Here is a 20531-nt window from a genome sequence, read left to right as displayed (position 1 = left end):
GGAGTTGATGGGAACCGTAGATGCATGATCCCTAGGTTTCCTCAGTTACTCCACTAGTGTGCAGGTCGTTAGTATTGCAATGCTTAATTAGGGCTCGGTAGAAGTCGAGTGATTCCTGTCACTCGCGAGCTATAGGTCCTGGTTACTTATGGAAAAGTGGTTTGAGAATGAATCTGTGAGGAAAGAAAAATGGAGACCGGGCGGAGAGGAATTGGATTATGGATATGGAATGTTTGGAAAGTGGACCTCCGCCTGTGTCGATTGAGGACCGTTCCGTTGTTGGCAGTGCTGATCGAGGATTGAACAGTACTAACCACATACCGGAAGTAGGAGGTAGTCGAAACCGGTAAGCTGTGTACCACCTTACAGCGGTGATTTGAATTCCGCCATGCTACGCTGGGCGTGGGAGTTGGCGGGTGTTGGATAGGATGCCGCCTCCGGGTTCTCCGGGAGTTCACTGCGAGGGGCCCATCACCTGGGTTTTAGCAGGCGTAGTTCAGATGCCGTGGTAATGTGGAAACAGTTGACGCGCGTGGCCCGACAGGGCTTGCATGTGTCGTGTGAGTTAGGTCCACCTTGCAAGGTTAAATCGGATCGATTCGCCGTGACTCGCGGTTATGAGAGCCTTGATCTCTTTGTCACATCGTAGTAAGAAAAGGGAATGAAAGATGAATGGAAAAGATTGGTTTGTGAGTTACTGAAGAATAATCTGCTCCACCATGTGTGCTCTAGATGTTTAGGCGAATTTAGTTAATACTCGCTGTACTAAATGGAGCTAAAATATTGAAAGTAAGGATTCACTCCTAGCAGCATTTCAGCAAAAGAACTCCAGAGCCAAAAAGCCTGGCATGTCTAGATAATGGGCTAAGTATACCCAACGTCGGGTAAGCCTTGCTGAGTATTAGTATACTCAGGGTTTGTTGTCACCCTGTTTTCAGGTAACTGCTGCTGGCTGGAGCTAACCAGGATTCACATCGGTGGGCTCGATGTGACGTCCTCACGTCATCGTAGTAATCATTGTTTTTCTGAACTCAACTTCTAATTAGTTTCCGCTGCATTTTGAACTCTGATATTTTACGTAAACTTGTGTGTAAAACTCCGCTTTGTAAATTAACCTTGAGAACTTTGTCTGCTTGTAATCATCTGTGCTCGTCATCGTGCGAGACTTCTAGTGTTTTTCGATCCTTAAACCGACAGACGTCCGGATTACACCGTTTTAAGTGCACAGTAACTTGATTAACCATTAAGATGATAGTTAGCGCACTTAAGCTGGTTTAATTTGGGCGGTCCTGTTACAGCTGGTATCAGAGCCGAAACGCACTGGGGATGATTACTTGCATGCTTAATTAAGTTTAAAACTAACTTTTTGGCTTGCAAAATGTTCGGTTTCGAAAGTTTGACGCTAGTTGCGCTAAGGAATAAGATAGATAGCTCGTATGCCCTATCTAGGTTTTATTAGTTATGGTGGCATTTATGTATCTATTTTATTCCAGCACTTCCAGCATTTACTTTCCGTTAAACCTTACTTTGGTGCACGACTGTTATTCTGTAACGACGCACCTACGCTGAGGTAAGCAAGGTGAGTGTTCTGATAGTTCTTAGAATAGCCCACGTGTTTCATACGTGCGCGGGTCCCGTATGTTGAGCATACGAGGAGGTGACAAGGCTCAATTCAAACGAGCCTGTCGCTATCTGCCGCCTGATATGGAGTGCGGATTTCATGCCGTGTGATTGTGATCACGGCCATTTCGTAAGGCAATATTACGAGATGTAAACCTGTCATGCGGTTGGCCATGACCGTGACCCTTGGGACACGTCTACCCTTGGATGTCCCGTAAGGCGAGTGTACGGGAAGTGAATATGTTGTTATGACGTATGCAGCGCTGCCCATTCAGCGTCGAACGTCTGGGTGCCATCTCTATAGTGGATGGTAATGTATGTGTGAATATGTGGAAAACTGCATATGCGTTACCCGTGTGGCGTAGGACACATGGGGGCCGTTCGTGTGTGCTGGCACGAAGGGTCCAGAAATGGATATTTATATCTATCTCTGTGTTCTTTTGCAGGAAACTAACCATGTTAAGCGTGTTATAAAATCATTGATCGTAGGAACGACTAGTCTATATATAGGGAGAGAACGTAATTGTGCCACCGATTGTCCTCGTATACCATAATTTGGTACTTGTTTGGGTGAGAAACGCTAGAACGTGCATGCATCTTGGCATAATCTTGAGTTTGATTGATTGTCATGCTTGTCGCGTCGTTTGCTAAAATGTGATGCTTTTACCTTAAGGTTCCTCTAGATTTTGTGTTGTTAGTAGTGAGACCTATACAATCTGCTAGTCTGACCCTGGTTGAGAAGATCTTTCTCAGCGGCTTTGGATCATGTGAGAACTTTTCCAGTAGATCTTAGCTTGTCATTCAAGTCAACCTCTTGATTCATGTCTTGGACCAATTCCAACAAAACCACTATTACTTTTCATGGCAAAGCCTTGAATTTGCCAACAAAGTCTTTCAATCCATCGTTCAATGATCGGCCTATCATTGATTTCGTAATCTATATTGTTGGCTATTTTGATTCTAACACCGGAACTTTGTACATTCCATTCTTGCTCAGTAGTTTTGGATAAATTAAAAAAAGTTTATGACAAAATAACTTTTTGAATACAGTCATTGCAACAATCATGCATCACGTCATTGGTCAGTGCATGGTGTTGCATCATCGTCGAGAATCCATAGATTGACTAACGGGAATGCGTTCGAGTGTAACATCGTGGGTTGTCTTGGATTCCCTCTAACCTATCTTGACTCTTCTGGCCTGTTGGGTTGCTACTCTTGTTTTCTCTTGTGGTGGTGTTTAGTTGCATGACCCTGATGCCGCGACGGAACCTAGGGCCTCATGTGTGTTGCAGCCACATGATGGAGCCACTAGGAGCGCGCTGGTGTCTCGGTATATGTGACATACCTCACCTCAATCCATTCTTATGCAACCCTTACTAGTGTCCTAACTTCTAATACTTACTCAAGGGTATGGGGTTAACGCGAGTTTAGTCACGAGGGAACAGTCATAAGACGCGTGTTGCATTGTGTGCATCGCAAACTCACGTGTGTATGCATCATATTTTATGCATCTCATACATGCATACATCAAGAGCATCATCATTTTTGCATCATGGTGTATGCATCATTGGGCCAGCATCATGGCAAATGCATCGTGTCATATGCACCATTTCATCCATCATTTTATTGCACTGGCATTGCAATCATCCATCTCTAGGGTGCATCATTATCATGGCTATCGAGCATTTGCACTCTGAGTTGGAATATATTTTGTCATTATTCCTTGATTGCATCGGCATAAATGGGCATGTTTTGCAACTAGTATCGTGCAACTCATTCAAATAATATAATTCTGAGCAAGGATGTTCCGAAATTTCCATTTAAACCCATCTTCCGTGCTATCCTCACTTGTTCTCCCAAGCCTTGTGCTGAATCTCACCGACATCCGCTTTCTTCATGTCATGATCTCAGCATTGTGAGAACTGACCATCTTGTCTCATCATCATTCCTTGTTCGGTTTAACTTTTCTTTTAAGATCTGAAAACCTTATTTTGACTCAGTTATCCTATCTAGCTGAAGAACCGTGTACGAAACGAGTTTGATGCTTTCTTAAAAACGATCATCGTCATCAGGAGGCGTCCCTGGCTGCATGCAAGGAGGAAGTTCCTTTCGCTTTAGTGGCAAAATCCTAGATCTGGAATGCGTTCGTAATCTTTGGAGTTCCATAAATGACCCTGATCAAGGTTTGGAGCTAGAAATCTTAAACGCAGTGCTAGTTACGGTTGTTTGTGTTGTAAAAATCCAGGATCTAAGCGTCCTGTAGACATTTTCGTTGACCCGCTTACCCTAGCCAAGTTTCACCAAGTGCTTGTCTATGTCTGTGGTCTGCTCATGTGCCTGATGGTCAAAAGCCATACCTACAATCATGGTGGAACCTCTCTGTCGCTTATTCTAAGGATGAGCTAGTGCAATGCTAATCTCTTTTTCTACCTTGGCGTCAGAATCGTTCCCTTGCGAATCATACCATTGCTTTATCAACCAAATCTGTGGATGGTATCTCTATTTTCTTATATGGGTCATGCTTGTTTCATCTCTACTTTCCTCAGGCATCTGAATGGTTATTGGGCTTGATCTCATGTTGCTGTCCAACCGGACCAAATGGCATGTTGATCGTTTATCAGATAATTTCGTCGATGGACGCAAGCTGTATGTGAAGCTTAAGCAAGAGTTTTATTTCCTGCAATCTGTGGCAGCTAATCTCTGTTGCTCTCATGTTATGCCTCCATTTTTTTTAGATCACTTCTTTGCTACCCCTCATTCTCATAATGCTCATCCATGCATGCTCCATCTGTGCAACCAGGGAATTCTCATCAGTGGTATCCTCAGTAATGGTGTAATGATTAAGGACTGACAGTGACGCGATGAAGCCAAGAGCCTTCTCTGAGTGATCAACACATGGTTGTGCTACTCGACACACCCTAGGATTGAGGTTGCTAATCATGATCCCTTGTACAACTATGTCGGTGTGCTATCTCCTCGTGGGCATTCCCCACATCTATCCTTCGCTGTTCTGCCTAGAGATCTCTATACTGGATCTAAATCTAGTGAGCCTTTCTACTGAAGTTAATTCGAAAGAACTGCTACTGGACGACCATGTTAGAAGACTGCAAGAGGTGGTAGACAAGGGATCCTAGTTAATCTACCAAAATGATCAGGCAACATATGCCATCACCGTGGGAGCAAGAGGGCATACAACGCGTAAAGTTGGAGAAGTTACCAGTCGGACAAAATTGTGGGAGATATCGAGTTTCTTACACTTTGCTTCTTACACTTTCTTTAAGTTCTCAATCCTTATCTGCAATGACCCCTACAATCAACATCGATCTTCTCTAATGTGACTGTTTCCTGCCGCTTTTGGTGGTTGATCTATTCCTCTCTCCTTGAAAGTCTTTCTTCTGAATCTCGGGACGAGATTCTTTTAAGGGGGTAGGGTTGTAACACCCCAGGTGTTAATCACCTGTAGTTATGGTTAATCGTGTATTTGATATCGTGGTTAGCACTAACCTTGCATGCATAAAATCTTTTAATTACATTTTTTTGCTAGCTTGTTAACACATGAAATGATGACTAATTTTCAAATCCAATGACACATGCTTTAAAAATAATTTTTAAATTCTTGCTCAAATAAACTTTTGCCTAAAAACAAAGTTGTAGAGTTTGGAATGGCGAAAAACTTTCGTGTTTATGGTTTTTCAAGTTTCAGTACAAAAATTTGATGAAAACTTTTAATTTTGCTTTGAATAGGACATTAATGCTTTGGTTTTAACATTTCAAATTTTGAACCATGATTTGATCTTCAAATAAAGTTTTGCCTAAAACAAAAGTTGGAGGAAATCAAATTTTGAACAACTTTCATTCTTGGAATTTTTCGAGTTTCTATATGAAATTTTGAGTTTTGGACAGTCAAAATCGAGCTGAGTTTCGTTGAATCATTTTTTTTTTCTCCCGGTGTTTATCTGCTCCCTTCCGCCACCCATGGCCACGTGACGCGCGGCGAGCACCTGCTCGCCGACGTGCTGTGCGCGCCACGCGCCGGCTCCCGTGGCAGCCTGGGCACGAGCCTTCGCGACCTCCCCGGCCTTATCCTCTCTCGGCATCTCTATCCACTCCCTCTCCCCCTTCCAGTTCCTCCCTCCTCTAGCTTGGTCGAGCCGAGCAGAGCCGCTATCGCCGCCGCTCCGGCCATCCTGGGCCACCGCGCCTCGATTCACTCCGCGAGGAGCCGCACCACATCCACCCGCACCTCCTCCCGCAACCTCAGCTCCCGGACAAGCTCTCCCCAGTTGGAATCGACACCCCCGCCCACCGGTCTCCATTAAAGTTTCGTCGAAACTCAGGCCGTCGCCGAACTCCATCTCTCGGCCACAGTTTCCACCAACCAACGGCTAGAATCGACTCCTCTCGACTCGCTGAAGCTCGTGCTCTCCACGTTCCATCGCGTTCCACAAGTTTCCATGCTCGTTCATGGCGCCGCCACCACTGCCGCTCACTGCTCCCGCCGCCGGCGCCTCTCCGGTCGCCCCCAACCCTCAACGAGACCACCCAGAGGTAGCTCTCGTGTCCCTCATGCTCCCCACCCCTCCCCGGCCGCCGGGATGGCCTCCTCTTGCTGGTACAAAGCTCCCCGAGGCTCTCTGTTCCAAAAATCGCGACCAGGGGCTCCACACAAGAATTGGAACAAGTCCAGGGGGTTTTCTGCGAAGTCTATGACTCATATGAATAGTGCTGCGAAGGGTTCCTTTGTAATACATTGGCTGAAACTTTGAAAAATCGTAGTAAATCATAGAAAAATCAGAAAAATGCAAACTAAAATTTGTTGGATTCCTTGTTCTAAGATCTACAACTTTCCTTGCAGGTTGATCTTAAGTTTCTAAATAGTTTTTGCTCTAGTTTAAATGTTAGTTTAAGTGGTTGCAAGCTTTGAAAATGCATAGTAAATAGTAGAAAAATGGTAAAAAGGTAAAACTAGTTGGGATAGCTTTGTTTTGACATGTATAACTTAGTAAAAATATTTAAGCTGCTGGTTGTTTAATGTTTCTGTGATATTTTGATTTAATCATGAATAATGCTTGTTTTAGCTTGTTTATTTAATATCTGCAGTTTTGGAAGCTGAAAAATTATGAAATTTATTAAATAGCTTACTCTTTGCATGTTTAGTTCACTGTAAAAATTTCATGTCCAAAACCTATGCACATGTGTGTAAATCTATTTTTGTTCAGCTTGTCTTGTTTAGGCTAAAATAAATGCTTTATGTTAGAAATAAATGTTGGTAATTTGTTTTTACACTCTTTATCAGTATCTTGTCATGCTAATTAAGTTGTGCTATCAGGTTCTTGCTACATGACAAGTTTTTATATTTATATGGTTCCTAGATATAGTTTTTCTTTTGTTATTGCTAAGAAATGTCTTCCTGCATAGATAATTGCGGCAACTTGTTTTGTTCATGTGCTAACCTTGTGAAATCATTTAGAACTAGTATGTTGGTGGTTTTTATAAAAGTTGCTTATGTTGGCTTGTTAGCTAAATAAAGTCTTTAGTTGCTCTCTCGTGCTTTGCTTACCATACTTGATGTTCCTTGCTATCTTTCTATGGAAGATTTGAGTAGTATCTAATTAAACACCTTTTGGTGCTTAAATCGGTGTGGTGTGACTCGGTTTATCTTGTATGCCTTTTAAATGCCTCGTGTGTTGTTTTCTTTACGTTCATGCATTTGCATCGTTGCATATCATATAGGTACGCTAGATGTACGACGCGTGGAGCTAAAGGATAAAGTCGGAGCCGAACCCGAAGATGATGTTTGGTTGACATATCCAGAAGATGGATGGATGGATCCCGATGTGCACGACCGAAGGCAGGTGCTCGTCAAGCGAGTGTCATCTAACCAACACTAACTAATTCAGTGTTAATCCCAGGCAAGCCCCGGAGCATAACCCTTAACTTCAGTATTCAATGTTTATTTATATAATTATTGTGCATTTACGTTCTAGGAGTTGATGGGAACCGTAGATGCATGATCCCTAGGTTTCCTCAGTTACTCCACTAGTGTGCAGGTCGTTAGTATTGCAATGCTTAATTAGGGCTCGGTAGAAGTCGAGTGATTCCTGTCACTCGCGAGCTATAGGTCCTGGTTACTTATGGAAAAGTGGTTTGAGAATGAATCTGTGAGGAAAGAAAAATGGAGACCGGGCGGAGAGGAATTGGATTATGGATATGGAATGTTTGGAAAGTGGACCTCCGCCTGTGTCGATTGAGGACCGTTCCGTTGTTGGCAGTGCTGATCGAGGATTGAACAGTACTAACCACATACCGGAAGTAGGAGGTAGTCGAAACCGGTAAGCTGTGTACCACCTTACAGCGGTGATTTGAATTCCGCCATGCTACGCTGGGCGTGGGAGTTGGCGGGTGTTGGATAGGATGCCGCCTCCGGGTTCTCCGGGAGTTCACTGCGAGGGGCCCATCACCTGGGTTTTAGCAGGCGTAGTTCAGATGCCGTGGTAATGTGGAAACAGTTGACGCGCGTGGCCCGACAGGGCTTGCATGTGTCGTGTGAGTTAGGTCCACCTTGCAAGGTTAAATCGGATCGATTCGCCGTGACTCGCGGTTATGAGAGCCTTGATCTCTTTGTCACATCGTAGTAAGAAAAGGGAATGAAAGATGAATGGAAAAGATTGGTTTGTGAGTTACTGAAGAATAATCTGCTCCACCATGTGTGCTCTAGATGTTTAGGCGAATTTAGTTAATACTCGCTGTACTAAATGGAGCTAAAATATTGAAAGTAAGGATTCACTCCTAGCAGCATTTCAGCAAAAGAACTCCAGAGCCAAAAAGCCTGGCATGTCTAGATAATGGGCTAAGTATACCCAACGTCGGGTAAGCCTTGCTGAGTATTAGTATACTCAGGGTTTGTTGTCACCCTGTTTTCAGGTAACTGCTGCTGGCTGGAGCTAACCAGGATTCACATCGGTGGGCTCGATGTGACGTCCTCACGTCATCGTAGTAATCATTGTTTTTCTGAACTCAACTTCTAATTAGTTTCCGCTGCATTTTGAACTCTGATATTTTACGTAAACTTGTGTGTAAAACTCCGCTTTGTAAATTAACCTTGAGAACTTTGTCTGCTTGTAATCATCTGTGCTCGTCATCGTGCGAGACTTCTAGTGTTTTTCGATCCTTAAACCGACAGACGTCCGGATTACACCGTTTTAAGTGCACAGTAACTTGATTAACCATTAAGATGATAGTTAGCGCACTTAAGCCGGTTTAATTTGGGCGGTCCTGTTACAATTAGATGATGTATATTCTGCAGAGTAAGACTTGCCATCTTTCGGACCACGGTCCACACTCCACAATCACATATAAACGGCAACTGGCACTGGGAACCTGTTCAGTTCCTTACCGAGCAGAAAATCTTCAACTAGTATGTCGGGTCTGACTCCTGAGTGGTCCATGAGCGTTCTGTACGTAACCAAAGCGAAGCTATAGAGTGATTAGCGGGTGCTAATGCACCCCTAAAAATGGGGGAAAAGTGATTATGTTCAAATTTTACCATAATTGCACCCTCAACTTAATTCTATGCACACACAAGTGTACCCTCCAATTTACTCTAGCTTCGCCACCAATGGCAACCCCCGCCCGTATTGTGTTGTGTTGATGGCCCATGGAAATCGTACAACAAACTGATCCGTACACGCGCTACGCCACGAGTCTCTCTAGCAGTACAAGTGTACAACACTGGAGACCAGTACGCGCGCAAGAGAAATAGGTCGCTGAAAACCTACAGGGCATCCATGGCAGTAAACTGATTGTAGGTGCATGATCTCATTTTATTGTGAAACGGTTTACCAGGTGCAAAGCGGCCATCTCTACAAAGGCATACATAATGGAAATCTGGAAATACACTCGGTATACAAGGGCGGGAAAAAAAAAGCCTAGAATCCTGCGCACGCCCACGACCAGACAGGCATGCATAATCTAAAGGATAATTCAATGGTCCCTCCAATCGCTGCTCAGAACGATGATGAACCATACTAAGTCAGGTGCTGGATCTTGCGCTTCAGCCACATGGCCCGCACATCGCCGCCAAGAGAGATGAATATCTCCCGATTGCCCGGCAGCAGGAAGACGTCGGGGGCAACTGACTTCTCCACCTGCGACAGCTCCACCATGCCATTTAGGATCTGGACGCATTTCGATATGCTGTAGCTGTCTTCATGCTTCGGTAGCTGCCAGTCATTGTTTGAATTCTTGTAGTTTGCTGAGTCATCCATCGCCCGGTCATTGCTATTCCTCTTGTTGGAACAATGCCATGACCGGGGCAGTGCCTGCCACTGCGACACAGCCTGTGGGAACACATGTCTGTCTCTGCTTGAGGCTCTGAGATGAGGTGGGGTTTGGTGGAAAGAAGACTCCTTTGAGATAGGTGATTGGAGATGCGGTGAACGCTCCACCACAAACTCATGCTCACCCTCACTGTGATCCAAGTCTGCACCGGTGTATAGATAGCGCTTACTATCTTCAGCCATTATGCCTTCTGCAGTAGGGAAACAAACATTAGCTAGTAAAAAATAATAGCATTACCAAGACATATTAGGGGCACATACTGATAAAGGATTATTTGAATAATTAGAATAGTCTGAAAGTATTCTGTATGTACCATTTTTTCCAAAAGGATTCTGGCAATCGTCACAGCGGCAAAACAAGGAGCAACCAGTCCCGTCCTGTTCATAACAATGAGTTTGGTAATCATGCCGCACATAAAGATTAAGGAAAGCATTTGAGCTCAAGATGAAACCTGATAGCAATCACAGTATTTCTTTAGGCAACTTGATTTCTTGCAGTTGCAACCTCGCTTTGGTGGAGTTGAAGAAGATGAATGGTGAGCATCTTCCTATAGGTGTCAGAACAAAGAATTATAATTCAATCAAACAGAAATTTAAACAGTTTTGACATCATTGAGTTAGGAACTTATGATAACAACCATTGCTTCAGCATTTGCCTCAGATCTCCTATTAATTTTCAGTGACATACGCTTCTGTCTTGAAAGCAGCACCTTGCGCGTAGTCTGAACTGTTTCTGCATATGCATCTTTGTTGAAACATGGTTGGCATCCACACTTTTCAGAACAATAACCACCTCCAGCAAAACATGGGCAATAACTGCAAATGCAAATGATGATAATATCTGATTGAGATTCACAAAGCATTCTTGTACTCCTATTACATTTATCACAGTGATCCAGAAAGTCATGGTGAACACACATCATGGGGACACCTAGGAGCCCATCTAGGCAACAGTCAGCAAATGAAAATAGCAATAGTAAATAATGGCTAACATTGCAAGAAAATAAATGAATACATATTACATGGCAACAAATTAGGAAATTGAGCTGCAGAATTTTAGTGCAGATCAACCTGTAAGCTCTTTAGACATGGATTACTAATATTACAATAGCTCTATATAACCAGCAGGATTCCACTTTACATCTGATGCATTCCACATGGCTGGGCCTATAAGTAGCCCGAACTGGCCAGAAGAAGACAAACCCTAAATCACCTCCCTCTGGCTCACCCCAAACAAGCTGCCGCCCCTCGAGAGACAGAAATGTATGGGATATTGGGATAGGATAGACACATAGGCGTGAGCTTGCCAGATACTGGCAACCATCCAAGTGAGTGGCAAATTTTGGAAAGCTTGATTTAGGCATCAACCAAACACCTAATTTTCCATCATTTTAGCATAGCAGCATTTCAATCTACATAGTTTGTTGCAATAGAGCAGTAGAACAAGAAGATACTAAATGCACCTTAAGAGGACAATAATGACTTCCACAGTAGCATTTGTAAGTTGATCCCATAGGTATATGTAGTGCTATCTTGAGTTCCATGGTTCAAAGTAGTACAAAGTTATCAAACACTAATGTGCAACAGCGCAAGCAGACGCTAAAAATATTTTTCAGCATGGGATTTTGCATTTGACTTTGAGAACACTGCTAAAACTCACATTTCGCAGATACTTGAAATTTGCATTGCCTACACAATCAGATGAAACCTTTGAAAGAACTGGACCAGAGAACTAGACAAGAAGCTGTAAAAATTTTCCAACTTAAACCAATGATTATAAGATACTAAACTAGCATCATCCCGCAATAATCCGCTATCTCTGTTGCCAAAATGGATGAAGATCGCATAGTACCCAGCATTTCGTTCCCAGCTCTCCCCTAAATTAAACGGCTACGAATTTGAACCACGATAGGAAAAATAGACTCCACCCTCAGACTGACCAGCAAAATCGAAACAAAACCGAGGAAACAGTGGGTTTCTTACAGCTTCAAGCATCTGGACTTCTTACAGGCGCAATGCTTGCACCCATTCCCATCCGCGGTTTCCTCCAGCTTCTGCCTGCTCGAGCACAAAACCCCTCAAATTAGAGGACATGAGATCCCCACGACATGCCCAAATCGAGAAACCAAAGCTCCCAAGGTCCGGGGCCACCGAACCCTCACCGCTTGGGGTCCGGAGTGACTGTGACTGCGAGCTGGTTCATGCTGCTCGGCTCCACCTCGGTCGCCGCCGTGGCGTGCGTTGGCAAGTCCCTGGGATCCATAGCCGCCGGGGGTGCCGCCGCCGGCGACGGCGACGGCGGCTTGACGGAGATCGGGGTGGCCTCCATGGGAGCACGAGAGGGGGGCGGGGAAGGGGTGCGCTCACACACGGGTCCGTCTGGGAAGGAGGCGGCCGCGGCTCCCCTCTTTTAGACTGTGAAGTGGGCCCAGTCGCCGGCCCAACCTTGTGGGGTTTGTTCTGGGTTTTGGTGTTTCTCGGAAAGGTTTTTGGGGTTTTGTTTGCCTTTTTCTTGCTGGGTTTGGGCGTTTGGCTTTGGAATCCGCATGGTTTTGGTTTGATAGTTTATTATCTTTTAATCATGGCAACGTATCTAGTGCAAACCAAGGATTTCGTGCAAACCCGTGCAAACCTACTAAACAAAGTTTCAAAAAATTCTGAAAAAAATCATGAATGTGCTTCTCAGCTTACCTCATCTATATATAAAATTTCATGGTCAAATTCGTCTTACTCTAGAAGTTACAAAAAAGACAAATTTTCTGACAACAATAATGGTTCAAATGCATCTCAAATTTGTCTTTTTTGTAACTTCTAGAGTAAAACGAATTTGACCATGAAATTTTATATATGGATGATGTAATCTGAGAAGCACATTCATGATTTTTTTCAGAATTTTTTGAAACTTTTTTTAGTAGGTTTGCACAGGTTTGCACGAAATCCTTGGTTTGCACTAGATATGTTCCCTTTAATCATTTATGTTTCTGCCTTTTCTCTGGTTGGGTTCAGTTTGTTAGAGATTAGTTTTGGATTTTTCAAACTTGGATCCTTTACAACTTCGTCCTTTCAATGGATGGTTTAGTTAAGTGAAGATATTATTTTGGAGTATTTTTTCCACTACTTATTTGTGGCAATAAAATTTCTCAGGAACAAATTTTGATGGATTTTAATAATTTGTTCTATTGTAACTTGCATATATATATTTTACTATATGTGCTACTTTTAAAATATGTGAGGTGACATTTTATTTAAGGATAGCTCTATAGTCATTGAGCACAGCATGCTAAAAAGGATTCATAAAGCACGAAGCGTAATTGCTTTCCAAAAGATTTTTTTATCAACACGTTGAAGTATAATTACCACAGCGTCAGCTAGTTCTTGTAAGTCAAATTTGCTGCAACCAGAGATGTTAAGGCCACTCTTCCTACTTCCCCACAAAAGGGCATGTGAGACTCAATTCCATGTACAATCATAATACAGAAAAAAAATGAAAAAAATCGAGGTAATCTCAAATAGGGTGATCATTTTCAGAAAGATGCATTCTTCAACAGAGGTAATCCCACCTGCAAAAAAGAAAAAAAAAACAGAGGTAATCTCAAAAGATGCAGGTTTACATCCAACAAAATGCTATGGGTCTCATCTTTTATGAGAACCCATCTGTTTCATCATATTTTGCAACCCATTTAGGCCACCCAGCTGATTCAGCATATTTGGAGGAACCGCATTAACTAGCGGCTTTAAGTCACGATTGTTAGTTAATGGTCTCTTGATGTTCTGGAGCGGCAATTTGCTCCACATTTTGGCAATTCGCTTGTGCTCCTCCAGCATGTCCACCACTTCCTTGACAAGTCTGCCCGATCCCCGAGCGATACGGTTGATCCGCGACTCGTTTATCAACTTTGGATTCTTGTTGTCAAGCTCTACAAGTAGACAACAAGAGTCAAATAAGTTCCAGAATACATGTCCAGCCTGGTTACTTAACAAAAAGTCTTGCGCTAGCTCACCTTTTTCAGTCATGGAGTCCATGATCGTCATGTACCGCTTAATCTTTGCTTGACCTTCCTTTTCCTTTCCTTTTTCAATAAACTGGGCACTAAGACCAGGTATCATAGAAAAGAGCTGCAAAATAAAATTAGATTATTAAGAACGGTTAAAATGTTATAATGAACTAAAATCTTGTATGTGCTTAGTATAGTTCTTGATCATGACACAACAAACAAATTTATTCAAGATCAAATCAATAAAAGGATAGCTAACCTGCCCAAGAGGACCCATATTTTGGAGATTCTGGAACATCTCATACAGAAGTCTAAGAGTGAAAGCTCCTTCAGTCAGCTTTGGCAAGAGTTCATCAGCTGGCATAACATCTTGGATCTTGTCCATCAAGCCAGACAAGTCTCCCATGCCTGATAAGTACAATGAAGTTAGGCAAACTAGAAAGAAGAATTAAATATTGCATGGTATATTCAATTTACTCTACTGACCTAACAGGCAACTAACGAATGGTTTCACATCGAAGACTTCAAAATCTGGAATATGCTCTCCAGTTCCAATAAATATGATTGGGCTTCTTGTAGCTGCAACCCTGGAAGAAAAAAGAGACAAGGATGTGGGGGGGGGGGGGGGGGGGGGGGGGAGCTATCAGAATCTTCTGCCTATTTACTCGTTAAATATATACATAGGAAACAACACAAGTTGGATTATGCAATACAATAAAGAGTAATACTCACGCGCTAAGTGCACCCCCGCCTTTTGCATGCCCATCCATTTTTGTAACAATAACAGCACCAACAGAAGCACTCTGTTTAAATGCTTGCGCCTGATCAAATGCAGCCTGACCAATACTACCATCCATCACAAATATCACTAGGTTTGGTTTCTGCATACGGAAAAAAGATTCAATTATCATTAGTGTTCCAAACGGCCACAACGAATATAACGAAGATTATGGAATTGGGAATACCGTAGCCTCTGAAACTTGGCGCATTTCTTCAAAAAGAGCAGCTTCCTGCTTGTGACGTCCACTTGTATCTACAATAATGAGATCACACTTTTCTTTCCTAAATCTATCCACACCCTCAACAGCAATTTTCACAGGATCTGATTCAACGTAGCTGCAAGAACAGAATAGCTCATCTCTGTAAATTTTGGGTGCAGATTTTTGTAATAATAAATATATTTGGAAGACACTAAGCACCTTCCGTAGAAGGGTATTTTGGCTTTTGTTGCATTTTGTTTCAACTGATCAAAAGCACCAGCTCGGAATGTATCGGCACAAACAAGTGCTGGATTAAACCCTTTGCGCCGATAATAATCTGCATACTTTGTACAAGTTGTGGTTTTTCCAGAACCTACAGTAATGAACAGTTGATCAATTTTTTGTTAAAAAGAAGCGTCTATATTGCGTCATAAGAAAGAACACGACAAAATGATAAACAAAAATAGTGACGTTTTAGACATCTAAACAACAGCCAACATATAAACTTGACTACTATTTTGCTGCAGAGTATTGATTAAACATAGCAAGAACATACAAACTACATCTCCAGACAAATCTACTCTCGTATCGTTTTCATATATTCAAACTTCACACGTATAAGAAAGTAATTCGTGACAAGAGATATAAGAGGCAGCAGAACGGAGCAAGCGATTAGCCAGGTGGATGATACTGACCCTGCAAGCCGACGAACATGACCACGCTGGGCTTCCCTTTGCTGGGGGTGAAGGCCGGCTTCCCTGGATCCAGCATTCTGCATAGCTCACCGACGACGGCCTGGAGAGAGAAAAAAATCGCAAGAGAAATCAGCCTCCATACCCGCTCTGTTAGCAGCTATATATTAGCCCCCGGCCGGATTAGGGATTTAGGGCTCGCGAGGGATCGTTCTCGATCGGGAATATATGTAACGCACCTTGTGTATGATGCGGCGCTTGTCGGTGCCCGCGGCGAGCGCGTCGAGGTTGACGGTGCTCTTGATGCCGGCCTTGACGTCACGCACCGTCTCGAAGCGGACGTCGGCCTGCAGGAGCGCGCGCGAGATCTCGTTGAGGCAGTCCGCGAGCACCTTCTCGTCCACGACGGTCGCGCCCTTCATCCGCGCCAGCGCGCGGGCGATGCTCCCGCCCAGCTCCGCGAGCACCATCTCGGCCGCCGGCGAGACGGTCGGTCGGTCGGTTCGATCAGCGGAGCCGCGCGCCGCGGCGTCTTCTCTCGAGGTTGTTGCTCGCCGACGCCGTCGACAGAGCCACGCGGCGCGGCGGTGCGATCAGGCCGGGCGTGATGAGATGGGGCGGGAGGCGCTTTTGGGGCGACGTGCTTCGGTCTCGGTGGTGTTTTGGGTCTCTCGGTCGCGGCGGCTCCGGTGCTGTCGTGACAGGCCCGGGCGGCGACGAGCGTGCGTGGCGAGGGCCAGGTGCCAACGGAGATGGCCGGGTTTCAGCCGCTGGATCGAGCGACCGCGGCGGATCGGAAGGCGCGGATTTTGCGGTTGCGACTTGAGTTGAAAGTAGAGGTGAGGGGTACGCGTATATATGGAGGTCGAGGGGCTGGTGACTCCTGCGATGACCAGGAAATATAGGACTCGGTTTCCGTCGAATATACGTGTAGCCCAGTTTCCGTGCGGGTCTCGGGCTCTCGGCCGCCGAGTCCGTGCCGTTTTCCCGATGCGAATCTGACAGGGCCTTCGGGTCTTGACCAGGGTTGACCAAACCGGTGGGAACCGGTTCGGTTTGACCGGTTACCGGTCAAACCGGTCCGGCCCGTTTTCGGTTTGGATCGGTACCAAACCGATCCAAATTCAAAATTCAAATTTAGACTAAAAAATTTTCTCGAAAAATTTTCTCAAAATTTTTTCTCAAATTTAGAATAAAAAATTCCTAAAAATACTTCAAGGTGCGACGAATCTAATGGTGTCAAATTTTCTCAAAAATTCGTTTATTTAGTATAGTTTGCGGGGATTTGAAGTTAAACAAAAAAACATGCATACAAAAGTATACAAATACAATGTAAAAGTAGTAAAAAAGGATTGGAGGGTTCATTTAGACTAAAACATATTATACAAATATTCATTTAGTATACTTTGCGGGCAATTGAATTTAAACAAAAAAAGAAAAAAAATTGAATTTGTCCGATTACCAGTTAAACCGACCGGTAAACCGGTCTAACCGGCCGGTATACCGGTACGAACCGGTTGTACTGCGAAATTTGAATTCAAATTTGAATTCCACCAGTACCGACCGGTTTCCGGCCAAACCGGACCGGTATACCGGTATCGGACCGCACCGGTTTGGCCGGACCGGTCGGTAAGTAAAACCCTGGTCTTGGCTTTCCCGGCCGTACGAGGTGAGCGATCCGACGCACCGCGGCGGCCCGCATCGATCAGTCGGGTTTATATTCGGAATAACGCAACCGAGTTTTCAATTTCGCATGCGCACGGCTCTTTGCACGGCTGTGCCACGGCCCACGGTTACCAACAGTGTGTAGCCCACGGTTGCCAACAGTGTGTAGCCGGCCCAACCGAACAACATGCAGGTAGGGTTCAACTCGCCTGCCATTGTTAGGAGTGGTGACCTCTTTACAGTTTAACAAGGTCTTTAAATTTTTTTAACTCAAAATAAAATTGTATAAGATTAGAACCTGGCCCTTTTAAAACCCGACTCTTGAATTTTTTTAATTCAAAATGTTGAACCCTTTACCACCTCTAGCCACGGTGCCACCCCACACACACGGCGCTCTCAGTCACCACCAAAGCATCCGGTCTGCTTCGGCGACCTCGCGCGGCCTACCGCCGCGCCGTGGGTGGCCCGCTCGTACGCCTCGCGGCACCGGCGCTCGCAACCGGGCTTCTGCGGGCCGGCGCGGCACTCGTGCAGGCACTGGTCGCGCTCCCGCTCGGGCCCCTCCTGCTCCTCCTGCTGCTGGCGCTTGGCGCGGCCGTACTCGTCGCACTGCCGCAGGCAGTACCTGCCGCGCGCACTGCCGCCTGCACGCCGCCACCTCGGGGTCCACGCCCTCCTCCCGCACCTCGCCCGCGGAGGCGGCGGCGTGGAGGAGCAGCAGCAGCAAGGGCCAGTTGCCACTTATATACGACGAGGGGTCTGAGACGACAGATTACCACGGCTGCAGATGAATCGGGGCGATGTGCTGTTGCCAGTTGCCACTTATATACCTGTACAAATGTGCCATGTTTAAAGATGTAAGCGAGTGGTGAGGTCAAGCGAGCAAGAACTTGGCCTGCATCTGCATGGCACGCGCGTGTCCCCGCACCGCTTGGTACGTGGAGACGTTGCAGACGAGTGTTGGCTGCCGGATTGAGATTGAGTGTGGTGTCTGTAGCGGGGACTTCCATTCCTGAAAGCCGTCCATCACAAAATTGATGGTCAGATGACTCAGATCTACATAAACAGAACAGTATCTGTGCAACAGTATTTTTCTACTGCAGCTGCTACAATACTATAGGCACAATATCTTTCCTTGTTATTTTAGCACCAGTTACGTTGTGACTTACTGAAGGTTTAAATCACTGAATCCTCCTCCTCCAGTGTTGCCATGACATCCAGTATGATCCATCTCTCCCGGGCCTTGTTGTACTTACTACGGTGAGTGAGGCCCCTTTGACAAGGCTCCACGAGCGACTTTAAAACCGGACTGCCAAATGGGTGCAGCGCAAAGCGCTTCTAGGGGGTGTGGAGGACAGTCGGAGCCCTTTTACTTAAGGATATTTGTCAGAGCTCCGGCTCCTCAAAAAATGACTCCGGCTCCGGCTCCTCAAGTGGAGCGGCTTCTCTGGTGGAGCTGGAGCCGTTTTGCAAACCGTTTGACAAAACAGCTTCACCTGTTGGAATGAGATTGTAAAATATCTAAATTGCCCTTCCCTATATTTTTTTTACCCTTTTCTTCTTCTTTTTTTTTCTTTTCTTTTTTCTTCTCCTCTCCTTTCCTTTTTCTTTCCCTTTTCTCCTCCTCTCCTTATCCATTCGCCCACCTTATCCCGTCGCCTTCCTCGCGCCTCCTCCCGAACTCCGCCTGCGCCGCTGCCACCGGCGTTCGCCCGCGCCTCCTCCTCCGCGGCGGCGGCCTCGCGGCTCCTCCTCCTCCCACGGACCTGTGCCGCCGCCGCCGCCACCGGCGGCCTTCGCCCGCGCCTCCTCCTCCCACGAGCCCGCGCCGAGACCTCCCGAGCTCCGCCCGCGCCTCCTCCTCCTCCACAGCGGCCTTGCGCCTTCTCCTCCTCCGCGGCGGCCTGCCCCTCCTCCTCCCACTGGCCAGCGCCGCCACCTCCCGAGCTCCGCCCACGCCACCCCCGCTGGCCTTCACCCGCGCCTCCTCCCGGCGGCCTAGCTTTGGCCTGCACCTCGCGGCCCCTCCACGAGGACAAGGCGGTCCGATGGGTGGGGGAGCGGCGCGGAGCTGTGCGGAGCCACGTTTTCGTGGCTCCGCCTCCGTCGATGGGCTCCAGAGAGCGAGTTTTCGGGGGCTCCTCCGATGGAGCCGCCTCCCGGCACCCGTTTGGGAGGGCTTCGCCTAGAGCCGCTTGCGGAGCCGCTCTTGGAGCCCTCCCAAATAGGGCCTAAGTGCTCAGACGACTGAGCCGGCGGAGCTAGATATGGTTCCACATGTTCCAGCTCCGGCTCCCCTGGCGCAAGAAGTCCTCCAAACACGGTCTGAATTACTGGGTGACCTTTGCTTCAAAAAAAATTACTGGGAGACCCTTCGGTGCCGGGAAACTTCAGTTCCGGAACTCGAAGGGGTGAACTCTTTTTCTGAATTTTTTTCGGGTGCATGCAGCAGCAGCAGACCCCCACGGTACGGGAACGATCCTAGAATCCTGTCGATTGCTCTGCACGCAGCATTAGGTCTCCCGGCCCTTGTTGTACGTGCTGGTACCGACCTGTGCTAGCGAGCTTCTTTTCACATCATGACCAAAGGTGGCCATCTCGGAACGAAACACATCTGGAGGACCATCCCCGTGCATCGGAAGTCTTCTCAAGGTTAATGATCTCATGGGATCGGCACCGTGCGAGCTCGGCCGCACCGGAATGAACAGCGCTTTTTTTTTGTGAAGAAAGGAATGAACAGCGCTCGCTGGTTGCTTTAGCATGCATCCGGGCACGCTCATGCCTCCGCCCAGGCAACCAATTAACCAAACGTCCAGCGGTTGCATCCCAGACTCCCAGAGCCTGGTCACGGCTTTCGCATATGCAGGAAAGCAAAACCGTGCGCGGCGAAACAGCGCCCTCGCCCTCACGTGGCGCCGGCAGTGCGCGCCTCAGGCAGGCGCTGGTCGAGTGGCCAGTGGCCACCCGAGCTGTCGGACGCGCCAAACGCGCCACGGCGCGGCCACCGCGTGCCTGCCCCGGCCCGTGACCCCCCCCCCCCCCCCCCCCCCCCCCCCCCCCCGCCCGCCGCGCGCGCGCACATGGCCTGCGCGGCCCCGGCCCCCGGCCCCGGGCGAGACAAACTGGGCCCGTACGTCTCCGTCGAGGCGTCAACAGTCTCATCTCTACCGAGTGCAAGCGCCGCGCAGGGCGCTGTCCCCAGGTGCCCGCCGCGCCCCCGTGACCGCGGCGCCGCGCGAC

At 46.6% G+C, this 20531-nt stretch overlaps 2 protein-coding genes and 1 long non-coding RNA gene across 3 annotated transcripts; 1 reads left to right on the top strand and 2 right to left on the bottom strand.

Annotated features, from left to right (window-relative positions):
- The first annotated feature begins 5551 nt into the window (after positions 1 to 5551).
- On the top strand, positions 5552 to 7606 carry LOC120698180. The gene is made up of 2 exons (XR_005684741.1): positions 5552 to 6168; positions 7354 to 7606. It is a non-coding gene; the product is annotated as an uncharacterized LOC120698180 (long non-coding RNA).
- A 1808-nt stretch (positions 7607 to 9414) lies between these two features.
- On the bottom strand, positions 9415 to 12350 carry LOC120698178 (protein tesmin/TSO1-like CXC 3). The gene is made up of 6 exons (XM_039981709.1): positions 12122 to 12350; positions 11943 to 12017; positions 10598 to 10775; positions 10412 to 10507; positions 10274 to 10337; positions 9415 to 10150 (listed from the first exon to the last, which is right to left on the bottom strand). The coding sequence occupies exons 1-6, from the start codon at positions 12286 to 12288 to the stop codon at positions 9648 to 9650; spliced, it is 1083 nt and encodes a 360-aa protein (XP_039837643.1). The 5' UTR covers positions 12289 to 12350; the 3' UTR covers positions 9415 to 9647.
- Positions 12351 to 13346: 996 nt separating this feature from the next.
- Positions 13347 to 16491, bottom strand: LOC120698177 (signal recognition particle 54 kDa protein 2-like). Its single transcript, XM_039981707.1, has 9 exons — positions 15866 to 16491; positions 15630 to 15729; positions 15154 to 15307; positions 14920 to 15070; positions 14687 to 14835; positions 14441 to 14541; positions 14214 to 14362; positions 13961 to 14075; positions 13347 to 13876 (listed from the first exon to the last, which is right to left on the bottom strand). Exons 1-9 carry the CDS (start codon positions 16094 to 16096, stop codon positions 13593 to 13595), a joined length of 1434 nt encoding a protein of 477 aa, XP_039837641.1. The 5' UTR covers positions 16097 to 16491; the 3' UTR covers positions 13347 to 13592.
- Positions 16492 to 20531: the final 4040 nt, after the last annotated feature.

The sequence above is a fragment of the Panicum virgatum genome, chromosome 3K, assembly GCF_016808335.1.
Source record: "Panicum virgatum strain AP13 chromosome 3K, P.virgatum_v5, whole genome shotgun sequence".
Classification (NCBI taxonomy): domain Eukaryota; kingdom Viridiplantae; phylum Streptophyta; class Magnoliopsida; order Poales; family Poaceae; genus Panicum; species Panicum virgatum.
The sequence above is the reverse complement of the archived record's forward strand: the minus strand, read 5'-3'. Positions and strand labels throughout refer to the sequence as shown.